The sequence below is a fragment of the Agaricus bisporus genome (genome assembly GCF_000300575.1).
Source record: "Agaricus bisporus var. bisporus H97 unplaced genomic scaffold AGABI2scaffold_4, whole genome shotgun sequence".
Classification (NCBI taxonomy): domain Eukaryota; kingdom Fungi; phylum Basidiomycota; class Agaricomycetes; order Agaricales; family Agaricaceae; genus Agaricus; species Agaricus bisporus.
In genome coordinates, this window is record NW_006267367.1 from 1,607,852 (window position 1) to 1,629,854 (window position 22,003).

A 22,003-nucleotide genomic window follows, 5' to 3' on the forward strand; every position below is an offset into this window, starting at 1 on the left:
GGCTTGGAATAAGCTTCTAATGTTCGAAGGTTTTCACTTTAACCCATCCATTCCTTTCCCTTCAGCTGGCTGTAATCGTTTCTTCATAAGTATTTGGTAGAACCGGTAACGGCTCAGCAGTTTCATATTCTTCAGCAGTTCAACATAGACTTTTCTTTGCTCAGGTAGATACGGTGAAAGATGTTCGATGAATCGGATTGTGAACGGGCTTTATTCCTGCAAGACATGATCAAGGTTCTGGATAGAATCCCGAACCCAGACGAATATAGACGCGTCCGGCAACTTATTCTGCAAAACACACAATCTTTGGACATATGCGACGACGACCTCGCGCAGGCCCTCGAAGCCTGCCCTCATATTGAAACCGCCATCTTCTCGGGCGCTTCAACCATTACCGACAGAACAGTAGTCGCACTAGCAAAATCTGCAACCAACCTGCAGGAACTCGACCTCTCTGGCTGCTCTCACGTTACGGATGTGGCATTGTTGGAGTTCAAATCCCCGCCATTGCGATCAGCACGGTTAAACGGCGTAGTCGAACTTACGGATTCCTCCGTATCGGCAATTGTAAAGACCTGTGCATGGCTTGTTGAGTTGGAAGTAGGTAATTTACCCTCCCTGACTCCGCTGGCCATTCGAGATATCTGGTCGTTTGCGAGGTAGGGGTTTTTCAAAGTTCGTGCCGACAGATTTTGTTGCTTACCTGAAACAGGAGACTACGCACCCTGCGGGTTCCAAATTGTCCTTTGCTTACAGATAGCGCCTTCCCTTCGGCCGTTTCTGACTCTGGTTCGATATCATCTCAAGGAGAGGATGAAAAACCTCTACCACACAGGCCAAATACATGGTTAGAAATTCTGCCCCCGCTCATTTTGCGACATAAGGCGGAAAGCCTCAGAGTTCTCGATTTAACTGCTTGCAACATTACCGACGAAGCCATCGATGGAGTGGTGTTCCATGCTCCTCGTATACATAGCCTCATCTTGACTGGTTGCTCCCGCCTCACTGACCGAGCACTCGAGAGTATAGCTAGACTTCGTGACCATCTGGATATCCTTGTTCTCGCCCACGTATCTAGCATAACCGATCAAGGGCTCATAAAATTAACAAGGGCTTGCCCAAACTTAAGATGCATTGATGTCGGTTGTAAGTCTTATATATTTGTTTCTCCAGTCTTCGAATGAAAACCGATAGACTAACGCCCTGATCAAGTCTGCCGAAATCTCACAGATATGTCTGCCTTCGAGCTCGCGGGCCTTGCTGGCTTGCGAAGACTGAGCTTGGTACGGGTGCAGAAATTGACCGACTTGGCCGTTTTTGCGTTGGCAGAGCAGGCCACGCAACTAGAAAGATTGCACCTATCGTATTGCGACCACTTTTGACTGGAAGCAATCCGTGAATTGTTGAAAAAGGTGCAGAATCTAAACTATCTGACGCTTACAGGGGTACCGTCGATGAAAAGAAAATGTATGCAGCGTTTCTCCGAATCACCTCCAACTGTATGTATTCCCCTTCGCTCATCTCAACCTCCGAAACAACTATGGCCTGACTCAGTGATACAGAACCTCGGGCCTGCACAACAGTCCGCGTACTATCGGGTTTTCACAGGGGAAAATATACTTTTACTAAGAAGATTCCTTGACAAGGAATGAAAACGCCGGCATGATGCGGAGGCTCCAAACTTGCCATTCATTGAACAGTAATGGCTCGATACGGTATAGGCTAACTCCCTGCTGATTTTGCCATAGTGACTTTATGTTTAGGTTGAACACCTCGTATCTCGCGTTCATCTTGAACGTCGACTCTATGGGGAGTTAGAAGACATGAGATCAGACTCAATGACTAACGTCGTCGGATGCGGAAATTCATACACTGGGACGTAAAGGCAACATCACCACTGTTCTCACTTTGTTTGAATCGGGTCGCCCAAAAAAGTGAGGAAGTTTGCACCAGCTCATTGGTATTTGCCTTATGGAGTAGCGGTTGATGAGCCATACGCTGTTTCTTTCCCAACCCTTTCTGATTTTTATCCTGGAGTCAAAGTGACAATGTGGCAAACATGTATGATGATTGCATATACCAACATGCTATTTTGATCTGATCCACGATGACAGTCAACGGCGGCGGGCGCAGCATGTAGGAAATAAAATTAAGCTTGTCCTTGACTTGTCGTTGGGGCGGCTGTACTTTTCCCCTTACTCCTCCAGCAGGTCCAAGAGAATTATGCAAACACCCAACAAACAGTTTCTGAAAAATTCTGGACCTAATTTATGATGCATCCAAAAATTTGCGACGTCTGCGGAGGGCCTCGTGAGTTCAGGCACTGAGCACGTGACTCGCTGAGCCGGGTAAGCAAGTTCGGAATAGCGGCCCTTGGGCCATGTCTACCATATCTACTCATACTTAGCAAAAAGGTTGGAATCCCGCGGGTCTGGCTGGGGACTTTTTGTCGAAATCGTCATGATTCTTTTCAGCAAGCTACCCCCAGCTTAGAAGTGATAGATACCGTCACGGTTGGGGCTTAACGCCTCAGGGTCGACTACCAACTGCGGAGCGACGACGCCATAAATCGCCTCGTTTGGAAAAGGCTAAAATGGCATGTGGTCCTACGGACTATCCTGACACCTTGCAAGACGAAGCCGATCGTGTCCCCGGTTTTGGCAGACCCGAGAGACATGGATCAGTAGACTTGTCGAAATTCGTCAAACGTGCAGCCGGCATATTTTATCTTCCTACCTTCCTACCTTCCTACCTCACATTTTCCCCTCTTCCGTCTTTCTTTCTCCCCTTCTTGTCACGACTCGTCAAGCGGCTAGAGACACATTCTGGCGGAATTTCGATCGCGCCTAGTTTGGTACGCGTTTCTTTTTCTTCCTGTCATCCTAGTCCTCACCTACCCTTACGAAGACGACATTCTCGCCATTTGGCCATGGAAGTTCTGCCTCCACCACCCTGCTTTTCTGTTCCAGCAACGGCACCAACTTTGTTTACAGATTGCATAAACGTTAGCCAACCCAGACCTATCAAGGCCCCCGTGATTCCTCTGCTGGCCCCGTCCACTCCAGCCTCACCGAGTAACAGCCAACGCCCAGCACGCTTTAACAGTTCTCTTCCTTTGACGAAGCTGGTTTCCCCTCCCCTCCCCACGATTCCTGCATCGCCTATATGCAACACGATCCCTACATCAAATGAATCATGTCAGTCACCTGTCGATTTCGCACCCGGTCACAACGATCGCTCAATACCTGCCCAAAAAGCGACCCTAGACAAGGATACCACTCCGCCCGGTTCGCACATGTCACTGCACATGTTACTTGAAGCGCCAATCTGGATATCTACACCCCCCACACCACCGCGTAAGCCAATAAGTAAGAATCCCAGCCCCGATCCGCAGTCAATATCAACCCCTGTCTTAGCATCGGCGTCATTTCCTGCTACCGCGCCATTACATGCTGCATCCACCTGTGCTCTGAAACGTTGCCTCTCATCTCCCACAACGTCTTCCCGCCTTCGAATCACTTCCGATCCCGCGCTGAATTTTGATATCTCTCGTCTACCAAGGCAATCAGATAATACATGCATCGAAGAACAGCCAGAATCACCATTTCGCCCTCCCAGCGAATTTTCAGGTAGCACATACGCGTCGTCATTAATGGACCTCAGCCCAGCCAATAGTGGTGATACGCATTATTCCAATACGGATATACGAACCGAAGATCTCAAAGACGTGGTGCGGATTCTTCATGCTTTGAGAGAACTTCTAGCGACGGAGCTAGATTATGTTAGGGATTTGCGAATATTATCTGTAGGTCCTGTTCAAGATGGCTTGCAGGCGTTCGGTTTCTGATTCTTCGAAACAAGGTGTATATCCAGCGTCTGTCAATGTTTGAGATACGAGCTTCGGCGTTTGCTCGAGCCTCGGCTACATTTGCTACTGGACCATGGATCAATGCTCATGCGGGCCAGACTCCTACTCAGGTGGACCCGATGATACCTTCAGCACCATCCCCATCGACGAAGTCAGTCTTCACCGAAGCTGAGATAGATGTTCTGAGCCGTAATCTCGAGGACATCCTCCTGGCGCACGAGGAATTCCTCTCGACCCTGCAAGAGCTTTTACTGCCTCTCGGTTGTTCAAATGTGACAGAACCATATCAATTTGAGTCGGAAGATGTCTCGATCTTGATTTCTGTCCTCAAGAATGTATCACGGACATTCATTGCAGAGGTTGGATTGCTATTTCATCTTTTTGCGCTCATTCATTTATGATTGTTGGGCATATAGGCATCCAAATTCGATGTCTATCAGACGTTCTGTGCTGGCCATCCAGAGGCTTTAAACCTTATCAGAAGGGCGATGTCTCAACATTCCTCCGAGTGGGAGTCATTTGAACAACGTTGTTCTGTTATAATATCTAGGCCCAGCAAACTGGAGAATAGTAGTCCTGTCTCCGCTCCAAGTCCGTACCAACCCAGCCTGGCAGGCGAGATGATTGAGCAGAAGAGGCGTCGAACAACATCCCTGACGTGCTCAGGAAGCAAACCCACCTCTCGTTCGGCGACGGAAGGATATCGGGTATTTGACAAGAGCCCGTCGAGGCTGATGTTTGTGGATTATTTGATTAAGCCTGTACAAAGGATATGCAAATACCCGCTTCTGCTTGAACAGTTGAAACCCAGAGCGTTACTTCTCGGGTCGGATGACGTCGTGTTCATCATCGAAAACGCTATTCAAATCATGCGGAGTGTTGCTACATCTGTCGACGAGGCTCACCGAAGGAGAGAAGCGGTCACTAAATCCTCACTTATCATGTCTCGCTTTACCCTACCGTCGGCTTCTCCCCTTCCTTCGCCCACCTCCGATCCCGCAGCAGCACAACAGCTACCCATATACACGTTGACACCATCCTTTCTTTCTTCTCTTGGACCCTGCCTTCTCGCAGGGTCCTTGGATGTCCTTTACTACAGTCCTTACAACTCGATTGAAGACTTTCCAAGCCTGACAGCTAAATATCTCGGAGTGTTTTTGTACTCAGGTGGATACATAATCCTCGCTAAAATCCATAAAGGTAAAAAATATGAACCGCGACATTGGTTTTCGCTTGCCGACTTTGACATAGCAGGTGGGGAAAGGGAAGAAGGTTCGTTTTACTCAGCACTTACTATGGTTTTGCTAGATCTGACTCATTGGCCAAAGCTATGCTGCCCTGTTCCTTTCGTCTGTCATCTAAGTCCATCCATTTCGAGCTGGCTGCGGCTTGTCAAAGGGAGAAAAAAATCTGGGTGCAGAGTGTCCGCGACTCAGTAAAGCAGCAACGCGCGTGGGTGAACACCCCACTCCCGAGTTATAATACAATCAGAAGATTGCGTCAACCCGCCGACGCGACTGAGGAATTCAATCCGACGACGTCGGGCGGGTCGGATGTAGAATCATCAGCAACAGCGGCTCGCGGGGAATTTCGCCGTAGGAAGCTGACTCTAAAGAAAAGCGACATTGCTGCTCTGCAGGATCATTTCCGTCCGCCGAATAGACGCTCTTCCACGACCTCTCTCAAATCTATCTTTGCTACACTGAATTATGATTCGAACTCCATTTATATCAATCGTTCGATGATCAGTGGCCGCCTTCAAGTAGACCATGGCCTTCAAGACGTCGCTTCACCTGTTTGTCTTTCTGCACGATTGTACGCGAGCCTACATGATGAGGAACTTTTTCCTCAACCTTCACAAGACTCTAGGGAGTGGTCTGGATTCTCGCGTTCTAACTCTGCTATCAGCGTCGCTGGTCTGGCAAGGAACCGACTCTCAAAGCAAGAGAGTCTGAGGATACCCCGGCGGAAGGCGCCTTCCTATGATCACGTCGTTATTTCCCCATCCCATACGGATGGGAATCGTCCGCACGATTTTCCAAGCTTGCCCGACCTTATAGACCCTCATTCAGCCAAGATGACTCTTCCTCTATCCGCATCTTCGACTTACTTACCAAGCACTCGATGTTCAGCTAGCGCAGCCCCTACAGATTGCAGTAGTTCTTCCAGTCGACCCAGCTCTCCTCTGTCGCTTGGCCGCAGAAACTCCAGATTCAGCCTTCGTAATGTGAAGGATTTTCTCCATATAAATGGCTCGCAAAGTGCCGCTTTTTCCCCTGATCGGCTGCACCCCGAGAATTTGGATGCGGGATACTCACCTACTCTCATGAGTCGGTGGAAACGAGGTACTGTACGGCGAAGGTCACGCAGTGCTCCGCCTGACGAAGATCTTGTTTCTACATGATGGTTCACGATGCCTCCTTAATCCATTGTCACTTTACAGCACGTTCACAAGTCAACAAGAAAATTTGATAGAGTAGCTACTTTACCCACTTTATACCTTATAGCTCCCATTCGTCCTTATCATTATTCTAATCAGTTATTTAAGACGTGATTTCAGCAGCGATACATATTGTATATGTAAACAGAATGGTTAGATATGTCCACCCGCGGTCAAATTGGGTGAGAAGAAAGATAACGGTAAGCGGACGTCAAGTTCGCTCAAGAGACTACATGCCAAGGGACGGTGAAAGCAGGTAGAGATGTCCGTGAGGTCGAGAACGACTATGCTAGTAATGATATACAGTAAAATGCAACTATGTGATAACGTGTTGAAAGCGGATTAAGCAAAACAGCGGGTATAGTGGATAAGTGACGCTGAAGATGACTATGAGATTAAGCCATTAGCACGAAGAAGGGAGGCCCATTCTTGTTGTTGTGATTCAAGCTCCGCGACTTTACGCTTTAATTGCCTATAGAAGACTTTGATCAGCGAGAATTAGATTTAATCATTAGATTACTCAACGAGTTTTCTCGACTGAGATTATTCCTTGTTTCTTTAGTCTCTCGTAAATCCCTTGCCAAGGCATGGAAAGCCTCGTCATCGGGAAGACTTGCATCGTTATACATGCTATCCAGCTCTTCATTGAAAGCTTCGTACATGATGTCTTTCTCTGCCGTTGCATCGGCCAAAAGGCTTTTGACAAGCTCACATTGCCTTTTCGAATGTTGTAAATCACTCCTCGCCCTTTCCAGTTCGATCATTTTCTACATACAGAAATTAACATTTGTATTGTTAACGTATGCGCATGATTGAGGATGACCAACCTCCTTATGCCGAGCTACTAGATTCTGGAATTCGCTCTGCAGCTCTTCATGGTGATTCATGGCTTGCGCGAGGTTTTTGTCCGCGTCTGATATCAGATCTTCTATTCTTCGGGAAGATTCGTCAGACACTGGTGATGGGTGAGAACGAGAGGTATCGAATATGTTAGTTCGGCTTCTTCCAACAGGCGCAGGTTCCACCGCTTGCCGTCTGCCAATCATGGCACGCATCTCTTCCATGCGGGCCCTAGCCTCCTTGGTCTGATACGGTATGAGTTGAATAATACGTGAGAAGGGTGCGTGTATATACACACCAAAGGGGCATTAGGCGTTGTTAAAGGAATTCGCGAGTTCTTCTCAGGGGAAGACGGTCGAGAGGCCTCTTCAATGAATGGACTACGCGAGGTCGTAGATCTACTTCCTTCCACCTCAAGCTTGATTTTCTTTACAATCCGCCTTGACAGTTCGAGCTGGATCATGGTGAGATTTCCACTTTAAAAATTCGAAGAGGTAACCACATACGTCCTCCTTCGTTGACAAGGCTAATTGAGACACGTGTTCGAGCATTTCGGACTTGATGTTCGTGGCCACTTGCTTTGGCTTTTTTACTTGTGGCGATGTGCGGCGCGGGGAAACAACGCGGTTGCCAGATGCTCGTGAGTTGAGTTTCCTGGCTAGGGGAGACGTACTTGCTGTTGAAGACCTTGTAGAGTTTTTCTTCTTGATAGACAGGGGTTCAACCTGACACGATGCTAAACTCGAATTCGTGGTGGCGGCGGCAAATACTGAATTGGAACTTGAAGCTTTCGGCGTATCCTCAATGGTGGGGAAGGGTTGGCGTTTGCTGCGGCGGATAGGTGTTCGCAATGGACCTTGACGTGCAGTTATGGCTAATGAAAACTGAGACAATTCAGACTCTGAGACAGATGCATGGTCGTCCGAGAGGTAAGAAAGTTCGCTTGTTGGACTTTCTGGCGCAGGTGAAGGGGAAATGCTCCGAGGTCCTACAGGACGACGATCAGATTGCCTAGAAACGGGTCGGTGAAGCTGATCGGGAGAATGTAGTAGCGATTCGGGTCGGAGTGATGTTGACCGTTGAGGGTTGGCATCAGAAGGTGATAAATGTAAAGACGCTGGCGGGCCCTCTGAACCGGTTTGTAAGCTAACCGGCAAGCTGTTCGAAAAGGCCATACTAACCTTCGTAAATGGTATCTTCCAAAGGTGCATCCATGGACAAAGTAAGGTTGGCATGTTGATGTAAACTATTTTGTCTAGCAAGCTCCAATTGCTTTGCGAGATTATAGTCTGAAGTATCAATGTCCTTGATCTTCTCGCCTATCGTCCCATCCTCATCTTCGTAGTCACTGTACTCAGGACCGTTTTCGGCCGTTGGCACGGACAACGATTCTGCACGTGACGCGGGCCTACTAGAATCCCTCTCAGATTCTGACGCAGATGCTGCTGGAGATCTTGCACGCGTAAGCAAAGTCTTCTGAGATTTCGATGATTTGGTAGGACTGAGCATTGAATCTTCGTCCGTTGAGAAGACCGTTGTTGCGGCTGTGGAGTTTGACCTCGAAGAGAACTTGGTCGAACTACCGTCGCCAGTGGTGTTCGTAGTTTGGGTGTACATGGACGATCGACTGACAGTCGATGTCTTAATCTTACGGCCATTGATTGAGCCGGCGAAAAAGTCCGAAACGGACCCGGGACGACTAGTAAACAAGTTTCGAGATATGGCATCCAGGCCAAACCGACCAACGCGGGAACGACTTGTAGGTGTCGATGGCAGGGAATTCTTTCCCGTTTTAAATTCAAAGAACCCGAACTGATGGACTGAGTTGGCCTGAGCGTCTATGAAAGGGTCAACGTGATCGGGATAACTCACTAGTTTGGATGACACGGCTTGGAACGCGTTCCGTTTGAACTATGTCTTCTTCTGTTTCATCATCTGGGTCATCCGATGATACAGAATAACGACAAAGTCCTCCCGCCAGGGGTTGCACGCGTATTCGAGCAAAAGGGGGAGCCCCTATGCCAAACGGAATCGGATCAGCGGACCCTAAGGGATCAATGTGAACAAGGATCTTAGTCTACGTCATTGGATAGTTAGTCACGCTTGAATAAACAAAGATAATCTGATTACCTTCTTGAGTTCTTGTAGAAAAGCAGTTCGCTGATAGACATTGAAATAAGTACGGGCAATCGTTGTTTTTCCAGCACGAGATTCCACTTCTTCCTCCTCAGAACATAGGACTACAGACTGGCCGGAACGGGAACGGTACATCGCCTGCACATGCCATAAATTCTCGAGGAAACGGAGTTTGTCGGCTTCAATGCGCGCTGGATCGAAATTGGAGGGTATTGGAGGACTGACAGCGGTGTAAGATCGGAAGGGACGACCTGACCAGCGCTCATTTTGATCCTGCGGTGGACTCTCGAGAAAAAGATGAAAATCTGTCATTGATTGAGTTGACGTCTCTGCAGCAAAACCTAGGTCATGACCTACCAACCCCGCCGATATCAGTCGCTACAACATCCGTAACGTCTACAACGCCTTTGCACGTCATTCCGCTTTTTTTCTTACCCGTAGGGATACCACCGGCCTTTGTGACTTTGTTCAATTCACTCAAGCCTGTCAACGCTTTTCCTCCCTTTTCACCATTTCCAGGTCGTTTAACAATTACGAGTTTGTCGTCGAAAAGGAATAGTGTACAATGGAGAGAACTACCTGAGCTGCTTGATGCAGAGACCGCTGATGATATGGGTGGCTCGGATAGGATATCTTCGACGTCAATACAGTCAATGAATTTCCGTGAGTTGGAGAAGAGGTCGGGAGGGAATCCGTCAATTGTGGCTGTTAGGCAGTAGAATACCGCAGCGCGCTTTGTCTGTTCATCTGCCTCAGCAAGCGCAATTATACTTGCGATTTCATCTGCCTCGACTATTTTTGCTCGCTGTGGATCTTCTGGTGCCATATGCTTCAACATGGTCCGAAACAGAAGAGTGTATCTTGGTATTCGTTGCACAGGTTCCATGAGAAGTTCTCGCAGGCCAACACGATTCTTGGGATCGGTAGCTTGATATTTGATATGCTAACATGACGGAATAAACTCGAATCACAGGCAGTTGGAAAGGATAGACGTACATCAATGTACGCTGCAAATCGTGAAGATTTTTTGGATGCCTCCCGCTCAAATATGAGTTGCGCGTCTTCTCGCTTGACATAGTATTGTTTGTATTGTTCGAAACCCCGCAACTCTTTGAAGTGTCGTAATGCAACATCTCCGACACCTCCCACGGTTCGCGAACCATTGGGCGCTTGCATCTTTTCCAAATCCATAAGAAATGCCTCATTGACAGGGAGAAGGTTATCAATGTTTCCAAAGAGTGTTTTGGCTTCGTATGCGGGTATTATGGCGGTATCTTTGCTGCGAGCAAAACTGCGTAGCGGATCGGCATAATCGTTCTTGAGCATTTGTAGACGTTTGACATAGGTGCGCTCGCTTGAGACCAGTTCATTGATAACAGAGACGAGAGCGGAGGTATCGGTGAGTGCGCGTTTCCGTTGTGTAGGAGCGTCCTACATCATTGATTAGGAGGGAGTTAATACGCAGAGATTCGGCTAATGCCAAATACCGAACAAGGTACGTACAAGATTGGAGATAGACGAAGTGGAGGATGAAGAGAACATTTCGCTCGTGGTGAATGCGACAGGCTGACCCAGGGAAAGCACTAGATCCTGTATCTCTGTCCAACGGTCAGATTGACGCCATAGTGTGAAACTCTTCAAGTACCATCGGGGAGTCGCTTTCCATTTTCCGAGCCTTCGACGACTACACCACAGTAGAAGGCACGCTTGGTCGTTGTTTGTGTGAGTGATTTTGTGCGAAGCCGGAGCTCATCACCTGTTGCGAGGGGAATTGTTTTTCGGGGGGAAGTGGAAACGGACATGGATTGGGCCGCTTCAAGAGAGGAACTGCTCAACCAAGAAGGCGCGGTCACGTGTCGTACGCGCACCAGCTATATTGACGCCCTTATTACATCATCATGTCGGCGTTATGTTAATATCCCGGGACGAGTTACAGTACCCTCTGCCTCTTGCTCCTGGTCGATGCCAATTCCTCCATCTTCTTTCGCTTCTCTCGAGTTGGCGACTCTGCGTATGAAACAGGACCACCAGGTGTCGTGGAATCAGCCCTGCTTTCATCGTGAACCCCTTCATTTTCGCTGTCTTCTTCACTTTGATCTTGAATGACACCGCCTTCCGATAAGACCGTTCTAACACAGGCTCAGCCTCACAAATTTGATTCCGCACAAGGGCCCACCTTGATTCGTCATCGTCAATAAAATCTTCTTCTTCCTGTTCCGAGGTCGTCTCTCCACCTCCGTAGTTAATGTGTGTGGACTCGCCAGCCAGCTTCAAAAGCTCGTCCCATCTTTCCGTTTCTGTGTATTGGAGTAATCCGACTTCTTCTCGAGGAAAAACACGCCGGCATTGCGGACACATAACTGTCTCGTCGGCTCCCTTGCTAATTTGTGGGAGGCACTCGGTGCAAATGAGATGCTCACAAGGTATCCTGATGTCGATCCTCATCTCAGTCCCCAATTATCCAATTGCTAATTCTGACATACGCATAAGCTTTCTTTTTTTTGAGTTGCTCTAAGCAAATCGGACAGTCTTCGGGATCCTCTGCGAGCGTGGTAATACTCATCCATTTCGAAAACCTGCGCAACAGCTATATCAATGTCAGCACCAACAAGCGTGGTCGATATTTAATAGCGCCAACCTTTCTCATCCTCTGAAATCCATCTTGGTCATGAATTTCATCATCAGAACACCGAGGAATCAATTCGTCGGCTTCAGCCTGTAATTCTTTGTCCCGCAACTACACTCGACTTAGAGGATATGGGATTTGATAGCAGATGAGACATACCTGCTTGACCTTCTTGTTCAGCCGGGAGTTTCTCTGCCAGCGGTGAGAATCCGAGTCACACAAGCAGTTTCCAACGCAACCTTTTCGAGTTCTTCTACCCTGGCTTCTAAATTGCGAATCTTGACTTTTGTCTCAATGTTCACGGAGGTCCTCTTTCTTGGCGTGATTGGAGTATCATCTTCGTAACCGTCGAGTTTTTGTTGAAGTTGGATGTTTTGCTTTCTCATCATTTTCAGGTTATTTTCGAGCTCACGAACATTTCGCATGAGGGCTTTGAACTGGACCTGTGGTTTATACGCATGTAGAATAAAAAATACAAGAGAGTATGTACGAATTATAAGGAGCTATAAAAGCAACTACCGCACCTGGACAAGGCTCTCGTGGTCGCTGTCAGACTCTGAGTCCTGGGGGTTGTTGACCGGCGCGGCGCGCCCCCGAGAACTGGACAGCACGAGAGAAGATGGTCGTTCGGGAGTGGTGGGCATGGTGAAGGTTGGTGTAATGAGCAATAAATAAACGTCATGTTACCTCGGCCGGTGAGATCCGTCAGGGGATAAATAGCTTCATGCAGTGACTCTACCAGCGCGCTAATCTCCCCGGCACTCATCTCTCTGCTTATTCGCTCTATCCTCTCCACACATGATAAGTATTCTTGACCATGCTACTACTCCCAACCATCTAACCAGCTCTTCTTTGGATATGTTCACGCTAATCAAAGCAAACGACGGATTGAAACGGACGTCATGAAGATGTGCGTCGTCTCCAATGCGGACAATTTACAGCTGACCCAGGCCCCCCACAGGCTAATGTCTGACTACGAAGTCAACCTTGTAAATGATAATATGCAGGAATTCTATGTCCGCTTCTATGGTCCTGCAGAGAGTGCGTTATCACTTCCCGCTGCATTCGTCGAACCAACTTGACCGCCGCAAAGCACCATTCGCTGGAGGAGTATGGAAGATCCATGTCGAGCTCCCAGACCAATACCCTTTCAAATCACCAAGCATTGGCTTTATGAACAAGATATTCCACCCCAATATCGATGAACTGTCAGTCTTCTTTCCCAGCCTCTGAGGCATCATCCTAATGACGCTTGCACAGAAGTGGTTCTGTCTGTCTAGATGTCATCAATCAGACTTGGTCAGCCATGTTTGGTGCGCATTCTATATCTTTCTGGCGCATATCCTCATCGGTCACCTTTCGCAGATATGATAAATATTTTCGAGGTTTTCCTACCGCAGCTGTTGCGCTATCCCAACCCCAACGATCCTCTGAATGGGGAGGCTGCTGCTTTGATGATGCGCCACCCAAAGGAGTATGATGCCAAAGTCAAAGGTGCTCATATATGATTGTTTGGGGGCCTTGCTACTGACATGAGTTATCCAGAGTATGTCCAAAGATTTGCAACAAAGGAGGCCCTTGATGGAGACGACAACAAAGATAACAAAGATGAAGATGAAGAGATGAGCGACATTGGAAGCATCAGTGAAGACGACAACTGAATATACACTTCTCCATCGCTTGAGTCACTCTAGTTGGAAATTTTTTTCATTGGGTCTCCCTTTGGTTGGATCACCTTATCGCGCCGCTCACTTTAGCATTGTAACCTTATCGGAACTGCTTTTCTGGTAGTCACGTTCCAGCATTTGCCTTTGTTGCTTCTCTCTCGGTTGACTATATTTTTGGCTTGTATAGTACAGTGTATTGTCCAATAACATGATGTAAATATAATAAAAATCATGACTCTGAAGGAACTTGGACCACAAGTTCGTCTAGCTTTTTTTGTGTTTCTGACGCAGTCTGAACAAGCCCGTGAATAACAAGTAGGGTCAATGGATAGTGGAAACACACCTTTGTGAGGGCATCAATGTATGCTTTGACCGAGTCCAACGTGTTGAGCTTGGTCTTGTTCTGCTTGAGAAGCTCCTCCTTTTGCTCCAAGAGCTCTTTCCGCCGTTGGTCAAGCCTGGACATAATGTTGGAGGTAATGTACACGGAGAATATAAGGTGCCAGACGAACCGTTGCCGCTCGTAAAGTTCAAAGTTGAGACGACTGAGCATCAACTGGTGTTCATCCGCTAGTATCTGCTCTGTGCGACTGTCTTCGGGTGCTTGTTGTTTGAAATCGTCGAGAGCGTATAGTGGTACGTCCTGGTACACGGAACTGCAAGCGCGAGCGGTCAGCCGACTGCAGACCACTGGGGGACGAAGAGACGTACGCGAACTGTCGACATTTTTCGATTTCGCGTTCGAGGTGGCGTTTTTCGTAAAGGAGGTTCTGTAGTTGGAGATGTGACTGGTCCATGTCGAGTCGAGCTTCTGCAGTGATGTCCTTGTGGACGCGGGTGGCGTTGTTGGCGGCTCTGTTGAGCGACTTGAGGCGGCTGATGAGGGCCATTGCGCGGATGTTGACGGCGGCGGCGTCATGGGGGAGAGAGGCGGGGGTGACGAGCTCCCTGAGGGTGTCGATGAGCTCATCCGGAGAGGCCATGGAGAAAAGGTGAGAGCCGGGCGGCGGGCCGGGGTACGCTGATGCGAGATTAGATAACTCGGGCGACCGGAGTCGAGTGAAAAGACCAGCCCACTCTCCGTCCACCACCATGCCCCGCGAACGCTCCCTCTCAGGCACAATCCCCTCCATGGAGACCTCCCACGAGGAGCTCAAGGACAACACCATTATTATCGGTGAGCACCACCCCCTTCCTCCGCCGTCTCCTGCTTATCTCTACCTCAGTCCTTGGGGCTTCGGGCGATTTGGCGAAGAAGAAGGTGCGTATACTGTTTTGCCACCCCGCCGTCCTAATCTCCGTTGGCATAGACCTTCCCCGCCCTATTCGGCCTCTATCACCAAGGTTTACTTCCTCATGACGTCAAAATCGTCGGCTATGCCAGGACAAAGATGGATCAGGAAGAGTTTCACAAGCGCCAAACGTCCTATATTAAAAACCCCAACGAAGAGCCCAAGCTCACAAAGTCTATCGAAGAGTTTAAAGCCATCTCTACTTACGTTTCCGGCGGCTATGAAGACGGCGAGTCCTTTGATAATCTTAACAGGCACCTCGACGAAATAGAATCGGCATATCAGTCCAAGGAACGGAACCGTCTTTTCTATCTCGCCCTCCCTCCCAGCGTCTTCATTCCTGTGGCAAAAAACCTCAAGGAGCACTGTTATATTTTCAGGAGTGGCGTCAATCGCATCATCATCGAGAAGCCATTTGGAAAAGACACCGCGTCGGCTAAAGAACTTCTCGAGTCCGTTAAGGAACATTGGAAAGAAGACGAGACTTTCCGTATTGATCATTACCTGGGGAAGGAGATGGTCAAGAATATCCTGGTACTCCGGTTCGCTAATGTTACCATGAACGCCGCTTGGGACAAGAATCACATCAGCAACGTTCAGATCACTTTCAAGGAACCCTTTGGTACAGAAGGTCGCGGTGGCTACTTTGATGAATTTGGCATTATCCGCGATATCCTGCAAAATCGTGTGTTGATGACCTATGCAATCGCATTTTGTCCCATCTGACCGGATGAGAACAGACTTACTCCAGGTCCTTAGTATTTTAACCATGGAACGTCCAGTCTCCTTCGCCGCAGAAGATATTCGAGACGAGAAGGCAAACCCCACATATTCTGCTCCCCCATATAGGTACTAACTCCACTTCATATCATAGGTCAAAGTACTCCGTGCCATAGCCCCGATCGAACAAAGTGATTGCCTGCTCGGACAATACGTTGCCGCAAATGGGAAACCCGGCTATCTTGATGATGATACCGTTCCTCCCAACTCAGTTTGCCCCACTTTCGCCGCTTGCACACTCTGGATTCAAAACCCCCGTTGGGAAGGCGTTCCATTCATCCTCAAGGCCGGCAAAGGTGCGGTTATACCCCTTTGCTGTTTGAAATTGATCGACAAGTATATGAATAGCCTTGAACGAGGCTAAGGTCGAGGTTCGCATCCAGTTCAAGGACGTCACACAGGGAATATTCAAGGACATAGCGCGCAATGAGCTCGTCATCCGCATTCAACCGTCTGAGGCAGTTTATCTCAAAATGAATGCTAAGACGCCTGGACTCTACACTCGTGCAATGCCAACCGAGATGGATTTGACTTACAAGAGACGGTTCACTGATGCGAAGATCCCCGAGGCTTATGAAGCCCTCATTCTGGACGCCCTGCGGGGTGATCATTCGAACTTTGTTAGACACGACGAATTGGATATTGCTTGGAAGGTGAGCTCTCTTGCGGATTTCATCTTGATGTCCTCATGGGTTGATACGTTACTGCAATAGATTTTCACGCCCATCCTTCACTGGATAGAAGGCCGGCCTGGGCACGGAAACCGACCGAGACCAGTTTCTTATCCCTATGGCTCTAGAGGGCCCAAGGAACTCGAAGAGTTCATCGAGAAGTTCGGATACAAGCGATCTGATCAATCATAGTATGCGTCTTTCCATCTTTTCTTATGAAGCAAATGCTAAATCGCGGTTTCTGTAATAACAGTATCTGGCCTGTTACAAACGTTGCTGCTCTCTGAAGAACCCTTTAAGGGTCTAAATGAAATTCTGTTCCCTGTAATGTATCAATTAAAGTTAGAAACCCCCACACAATATTGTCCCGGAAATATGAATCACCAATCGTAGAGCGCCGATTCAAGTATGATCAAATCGACTTTACCGTTTGTAAGCAAATAGATGATATAGATGGTACGGCAAAGAGTGACCAGAGTTCGTGAACCCACTGTTGACAAAGTATGTGAGCGGATAATTGTGAGATTAGTATCAGTGCTTCGATACAAACCTATTTTTATAATCGTCATTCGTCGATCATCGGTTATGGGTTGTTCGTGTTCATAAGATCACATGCCTTTGTGAAGCAATCAGCGACTCTTTGACAGTCAGAAGCAGGCAAGTAGTATACAAGTATAGAGCTAGATAATAATACAACCAACGTTAAATCGAGTATGCATGTATAAGCACGGATTTTTTAAGCGTGTAGCTCAAGGGGCATACACCGGTTCACCTGAGAAGAACGGATGATGAGAAGGTATTTCCTCGAGGAGGAATCCGGGTGTGAGCAGAATACACACACATACCTCGATAAGTCCTACCACCTTCATCTAATAACTTTCTCAGCTTCCCAGCAATCGTTCTAACACCTACTCGACAATCTTCCATTCCTTTCCACGCTCCAGCGGCCGTCCAGCATTCAGAACAAGCTTTAGAAGCTTCAGACATGGTTTCTAGCTCAAGGTCGTTCCGCGTGTGAAGGACGACGACGATATCGACTAGATTGCTGAAACCTGTAAGCCAGGTCGAATAGCCATTTTCTGGATTGGTGGTTAGGTCTGTGATGAGGAAGGAGGATGCGAGGCCGAGGCAACGTCGTAGGATAGCTTGGTTAATGAGTGGTGCGGTTGTGGTTGATGGTGCAGAGTCGGAATCGGATTTGGAGGGTTTGGTGCGCTTGAAGACATCGAGGACGAAAGAGGAGTAACTTGTGGGAGGAACCTATAGCTGATAGGTAAGAAGAACTGTTCGAATGGCACACAGCAGTACCGGATCCATGTCCAGGGGAATGTAGGAGGATAGGATGGAGGACAACTGTAGTGAAGCCATATAACAACATCCCTGGGATGCTTAAGCGCTTAGGAGGGTCATTCTCGGCAATATCCGGCTATTCTCAGGGAAAATCCGAACTTGGGGTTCGCGTCCTCCATGTCTCTTCTCCCTAAACTCCTCGCCGGCTTGACACCTCCCCCTATCAATGTGCCGGAGGAGTACGATGGTCTAGAGTTCCGATGGAAGGCCTTGACCTTCAGGCCGGCTTGTACGTATATCTAGTATTACTTCCACGTGGATGCATGTCCCAAACTGTGCCTTCGATCCTAGATTTTGAGAAGGAGGCCGCGCTCTTGGCTGTTTTACTTTTCTATGTTGCAGTCTGGTGGTTTGGCTCCTCCAGGAACAAGCGTGCGGCAACTAAGTGGTATGTTCAACTCACCTCTATATTTGCTCGGGTCTGTCTTATGTACTCGTGACACGCAGGCTCGACGTCTACTATCCTACATACGAAAAGCAATTTAGCAGGACTGTGACGAAGCATGGTCCTCTTACTGCTGATGGCTATACCGACTACTTCAGTTATTGCACCGGCCGACGCAACATTGCTTCGTTGCACACTGTCTTTACTTTTCGTCCTCGGCACGACTTGTTTCAATATGTATTCCAGATGGGACGTCAATTAATGGACCTACAGTATCGTCCAAGGGATGACTTGCAGCTTGATTTTACTTTGGCTCCGGGCGTTCTTGCTCATGATTTTGTGTTTGCTATTGTGACCAAGGAGGAGCTGGCTTCTATCAAGGATAACCGATGGGACTTGGTATGTTTGGCTGCTTCTGAGGTTGGTGGCTTGTAAACCGATGCTGTCTTGTAGACTTTGACCAAGGCGACTGAAAATCCTAATATTCCGGCCACGTATTCTGTCATGTCTGGTATGGACGCGTAATCGTTGCGGGACACCCCTGAACTGACATGTTTGTTGTCTAGAATTTGCCGATATTACCGACGGTGTTCTCAAAGTGCTTGGCCCCCTTATCAACGACGAAAAAATCCGGCCTTACTTCCGCTCCCTTTCAGTAAATTTCTTGTGCCTTGTTTGAATATGTACATTCACTCACTATGCACCAGATCACTGACCAACCCAGGGACCGACCAAGCAGACCACTCGACCCTGAAGAACGCGAGAAACACGTCGTTTTGAATGTTGTTATGCCCTCTGCAGGCCATATGAAAGATCTTCAGACATTTGTCGATGGACTATTCACGTTCATTGACTCTTTGTCGAAAGTGCATTTGCGCCCGGAGACTAAAAGTAAATTAAAGAAGATCAGAGAAGGGTTGGACAAGGATTTGAAAGCTGATGCTGAGAAAGACAAAAAGGAAGAGGTAACGTATTTTCGAAGTGCCGATATATATTTTATTGACGAAGCAATTTTCAGGTGGAACAAGCCCTCCAGGATCGTAAGGCTGCAAAGAAGAAGGCTGAAGAAGAGAGGATTGCCAAACTTAGCGCTTCTGAACAACGCAAGGTTTGAATTCATTCCGCATGTGTTATCTCATCCAAAACTTACAATTTTTTTCATCGATGTTAGTATCTGGAAAAAGAGAAGAAAAGGTCGATGCGTCGTACTCAAGGTCGAGTGGTTCAGAAGTAAAAAAGAGGAGGGCCGCTAACATATATAATGTATGACATTGCTGTCGGCTTATACTTTGTCACCTGGGTCGTCACTATTGTTTTTTCCTCGTGGTTGTAATCCTGCATACAGTATATATATCTTTATACACCTGACTATGATAGATGATGGGGTTATTATACGTAAGATAACAGACAGTTGTATGTAAACCAGTGAGCGCATGTGAAATTGGAATCCTGGTATGCACATCGAGGAAAAAAAAAAGAAGAAAAAAAGACCCCAAGGGTAAAGCGATATAGATGAAAAGATATGGACAGACTCGAGCAGGATTGATATGCGCAATCATAGGAACAGAAGGATGAGTGAACCGAAGAGTGATGTCATCCCATTTATGAAGGTTCCGTTACACCTGGCTGTTGCCGGCTCAAATACGGTAATCCCACTCGTTCGTCCATCACTTCCTTCCTCCCCCTCCCCCTCTCGCTACAACTAATGCTCAAGGAACGTTATTTGACCGATGGTATTAACACACGACCTATTCCGCGACTTGGCAGGCAAACGCCACGAGTAAATGTCATAGAACGGTACATCCACTCGAAAACCACCTATATAAAACCAACCAAACGCGAAATCGTAAGCACAAAAGCTGTCCACATGCAGCATGCCACCACCTTCCACACAAAGGCGTACCATTGACTATTCAGCTGTTCAATCCAATGGACCAATAACAACAATCGTAATCGGGCACTCCTCAGCGGTAACAGTTTAGCCTTTTCGTGTTCATCAATAGGCAGGACGAGCGCTACCCAGAATGAAAAGGCAGAAGGATCGGTGGGCATTGTGCCGTATGTGCTTGAGAGGCGTTGAACAACCCAAGGTGCAGTGCCCCGTTGTAGACGATGGAGGAAGGTTCGACACGTTGTCATCAATTCTTCATTCGTTGGCGAGTTTGGATGAATTGGGATTGGGAGTGATGGTGGTGTAGGTGGGTGGGCAGGATCGGATGGTGTTGATGCAGAAGAGGAAGAGGAAGAGGAGGGAGTTTCTGGCGAGGTGATGATTGAATTTGAAGGGAAAAGAAAGGAAGACGCGTCAAGATCCTCAGGGTAATCGTCGATTCTGATTGCAGATTACGTGATTAATGACTTGAATTTCATGATGGCGATCCGATTGAACTTGCCTTTCTATTCGCCCAACCATATACCCATCCAGCGTGCCACGTTCGAATATACGAAAACGGAAAGTCCCCCAGGTCTCGACCATGCTACGGCCGTCTGGGAGCATCTGGACACTGCGAATTTCTAGCATGGTACCATAATCGGTTTGGGGCGATCCTGCACCTGGTTTTGGTGCCATAATCATACCAAACCGGGGATTCTGCGATTCTAGGCATCTGCGGAGCATGAGGCGGTACCTTGGAGACCAGAAAATGTTAAATGTCGGCCTATGAGGGGACAATGGACGCGTACCTTGGTTCGAAAAAGTGTAATAGAGTGGGAGCTCCTGGGAAACTGAGCTGACAGACGAATATTGGGGTATCAAGACGAGCGTCGCGTTCTTCGGCAGCCAGGGCCTCACCACGTTCCCTGTAGAGCATTGGCCAAGTTTTGAGAACTATGGGACACCTGGTCAGAAAACAAGGTGGGAGGGGTGAGGTAGTACTGACTGATGGACAGGAGGGTTTTATTGGTGGGGTGATCCTGGAAGTAGGCAAAGCCAGGAAGATCTTGTCTGCAGAGGGGACAGGCAGGGCTGTGGTCCAGGGATCTGTGTAGACATTTCGCACAAAAGGTCTGGAGGAGGAGGATTAGATCTGGAGTATAAGTGAGGGGATGGGTCTTACATGTTGACATGGGGTGGTAATCGGCTGATAAAGAAGGACGAAGCATATCTCGCAGGTGAGTTCTACAAGGAGATCTTTCTGGAAGCGGGCCAGGACGGCATCTTTCGAACGGGGCAAGGGAGTATCGGTTTGGGAAGGCGGTAATGACGGAAGAACAGGCTCGTCATGGGACAAGGTGCGTTGATGAACTGCCTGTTTTCTGAGATGGGAGAGGAGATCATCGGCACTGTCGTCCTCGGGAGGTGGACTGATACGACGCCGTCGGCGCTTGCGGGGTCGACGGACTGAATGATCATGGGCGGAAGAATGGGAATCGGGTTCTCCGTCGGAAGAATCAGTGGTCGCGTCCTCGAGGAGAGCTTGCTTGGTGCGAGCGACCAGGTCAAGGACCTTGCTCAGGGTGACGTCCAGACGCGGCTCGGGCACTGTTTCCGGCTGGACGAGGACTGGACGGGCGGCAGCATCGGGCGCCGGATGGTATCGCACGCGGGAAGATGCGGGGATGCGGGGCTGGGCCGGAGACGGCACAAGCGTCGAGTCGCAGCTGCGGAGAGGACACCGGGGAGGGAGCGGCGAGTCCGGAGGCGGCTGGTCGCTGGGTCCAGTGACATGGACGGCACAGACGGAATGGCCGCAGTGGAGGGTGGCCGGCTGGCGGAGGGGGCCATGGCAGACGGCGCAGCAGAAGAGAGCGTCGACGGCGGCGGGTGAAAGCGGCGGGGGGCCAGGAGACTCGCGGCAGGGAGGGGTGGGCGGATCTGCGGCAGGATCCTGGCGAGGAGCGTCGGCGTCAGCGGCAGCGGGACGGACAGAAAGCTCACGGTGGTCGGCGTCGCCGCACCGGTCCCCAAGCTCGTCCTGCTTGCGCTTGCGAGAGGGCATGGAGAGAGAG

At 48.7% G+C, this 22,003-nt stretch overlaps 7 protein-coding genes across 7 annotated transcripts; 4 read left to right on the forward strand and 3 right to left on the reverse strand.

The window, feature by feature from the left end:
* Window positions 1-30: 30 nt before the first annotated feature.
* Window positions 31-1,652, forward strand: AGABI2DRAFT_184837 (hypothetical protein; the record flags this gene model as incomplete). The annotated part of the gene is made up of 6 exons (XM_006460283.1): window positions 31-105; window positions 165-659; window positions 713-1,146; window positions 1,231-1,363; window positions 1,463-1,499; window positions 1,563-1,652. The coding sequence occupies exons 2-6, from the start codon at window positions 181-183 to the stop codon at window positions 1,650-1,652; spliced, it is 1,173 nt and encodes a 390-aa protein (XP_006460346.1). The 5' UTR covers window positions 31-105; window positions 165-180.
* A 1,277-nt stretch (window positions 1,653-2,929) lies between these two features.
* AGABI2DRAFT_203343 (hypothetical protein) lies at window positions 2,930-6,272 on the forward strand (the record flags this gene model as incomplete). Its single annotated transcript, XM_006460284.1, has 4 exons — window positions 2,930-3,805; window positions 3,862-4,227; window positions 4,285-5,140; window positions 5,197-6,272. 4 exons carry the CDS (start codon window positions 2,930-2,932, stop codon window positions 6,270-6,272), a joined length of 3,174 nt encoding a protein of 1,057 aa, XP_006460347.1.
* A 126-nt stretch (window positions 6,273-6,398) lies between these two features.
* Window positions 6,399-11,115, reverse strand: AGABI2DRAFT_220322 (hypothetical protein). The gene is made up of 12 exons (XM_006460285.1): window positions 10,930-11,115; window positions 10,788-10,882; window positions 10,281-10,715; window positions 9,642-10,227; window positions 9,279-9,589; window positions 9,021-9,225; window positions 8,330-8,968; window positions 7,655-8,277; window positions 7,447-7,602; window positions 7,136-7,393; window positions 6,834-7,075; window positions 6,399-6,780 (listed from the first exon to the last, which is right to left on the reverse strand). The coding sequence occupies exons 1-12, from the start codon at window positions 11,084-11,086 to the stop codon at window positions 6,696-6,698; spliced, it is 3,792 nt and encodes a 1,263-aa protein (XP_006460348.1). The 5' UTR covers window positions 11,087-11,115; the 3' UTR covers window positions 6,399-6,695.
* Window positions 11,116-11,118: 3 nt separating this feature from the next.
* On the reverse strand, window positions 11,119-12,249 carry AGABI2DRAFT_192085 (hypothetical protein). Its single transcript, XM_006460286.1, has 6 exons — window positions 12,150-12,249; window positions 12,070-12,102; window positions 11,923-12,021; window positions 11,768-11,871; window positions 11,461-11,712; window positions 11,119-11,413 (listed from the first exon to the last, which is right to left on the reverse strand). The coding sequence occupies exons 3-6, from the start codon at window positions 11,929-11,931 to the stop codon at window positions 11,215-11,217; spliced, it is 564 nt and encodes a 187-aa protein (XP_006460349.1). The 5' UTR covers window positions 11,932-12,021; window positions 12,070-12,102; window positions 12,150-12,249; the 3' UTR covers window positions 11,119-11,214.
* Window positions 12,250-12,637: 388 nt separating this feature from the next.
* AGABI2DRAFT_192087 (hypothetical protein) lies at window positions 12,638-16,720 on the forward strand. The gene is made up of 16 exons (XM_006460287.1): window positions 12,638-12,711; window positions 12,777-12,820; window positions 12,872-12,951; window positions 13,004-13,118; window positions 13,171-13,404; window positions 13,456-13,869; window positions 13,921-14,035; window positions 14,090-14,233; window positions 14,289-14,754; window positions 14,804-14,838; window positions 14,888-15,554; window positions 15,610-15,686; window positions 15,744-15,945; window positions 15,998-16,302; window positions 16,363-16,511; window positions 16,574-16,720. The coding sequence occupies exons 9-16, from the start codon at window positions 14,670-14,672 to the stop codon at window positions 16,605-16,607; spliced, it is 1,554 nt and encodes a 517-aa protein (XP_006460350.1). The 5' UTR covers window positions 12,638-12,711; window positions 12,777-12,820; window positions 12,872-12,951; window positions 13,004-13,118; window positions 13,171-13,404; window positions 13,456-13,869; window positions 13,921-14,035; window positions 14,090-14,233; window positions 14,289-14,669; the 3' UTR covers window positions 16,608-16,720.
* A 221-nt stretch (window positions 16,721-16,941) lies between these two features.
* Window positions 16,942-19,431, forward strand: AGABI2DRAFT_192089 (hypothetical protein). The gene is made up of 10 exons (XM_006460288.1): window positions 16,942-17,092; window positions 17,166-17,580; window positions 17,629-17,899; window positions 17,962-18,058; window positions 18,118-18,454; window positions 18,509-18,566; window positions 18,622-18,710; window positions 18,763-19,020; window positions 19,074-19,163; window positions 19,228-19,431. The coding sequence occupies exons 3-10, from the start codon at window positions 17,788-17,790 to the stop codon at window positions 19,306-19,308; spliced, it is 1,122 nt and encodes a 373-aa protein (XP_006460351.1). The 5' UTR covers window positions 16,942-17,092; window positions 17,166-17,580; window positions 17,629-17,787; the 3' UTR covers window positions 19,309-19,431.
* A 442-nt stretch (window positions 19,432-19,873) lies between these two features.
* AGABI2DRAFT_117313 (hypothetical protein) lies at window positions 19,874-21,993 on the reverse strand (the record flags this gene model as incomplete). The annotated part of the gene is made up of 5 exons (XM_006460289.1): window positions 19,874-20,387; window positions 20,473-20,682; window positions 20,738-20,882; window positions 20,935-21,061; window positions 21,112-21,993. 5 exons carry the CDS (start codon window positions 21,991-21,993, stop codon window positions 19,874-19,876), a joined length of 1,878 nt encoding a protein of 625 aa, XP_006460352.1.
* Window positions 21,994-22,003: the final 10 nt, after the last annotated feature.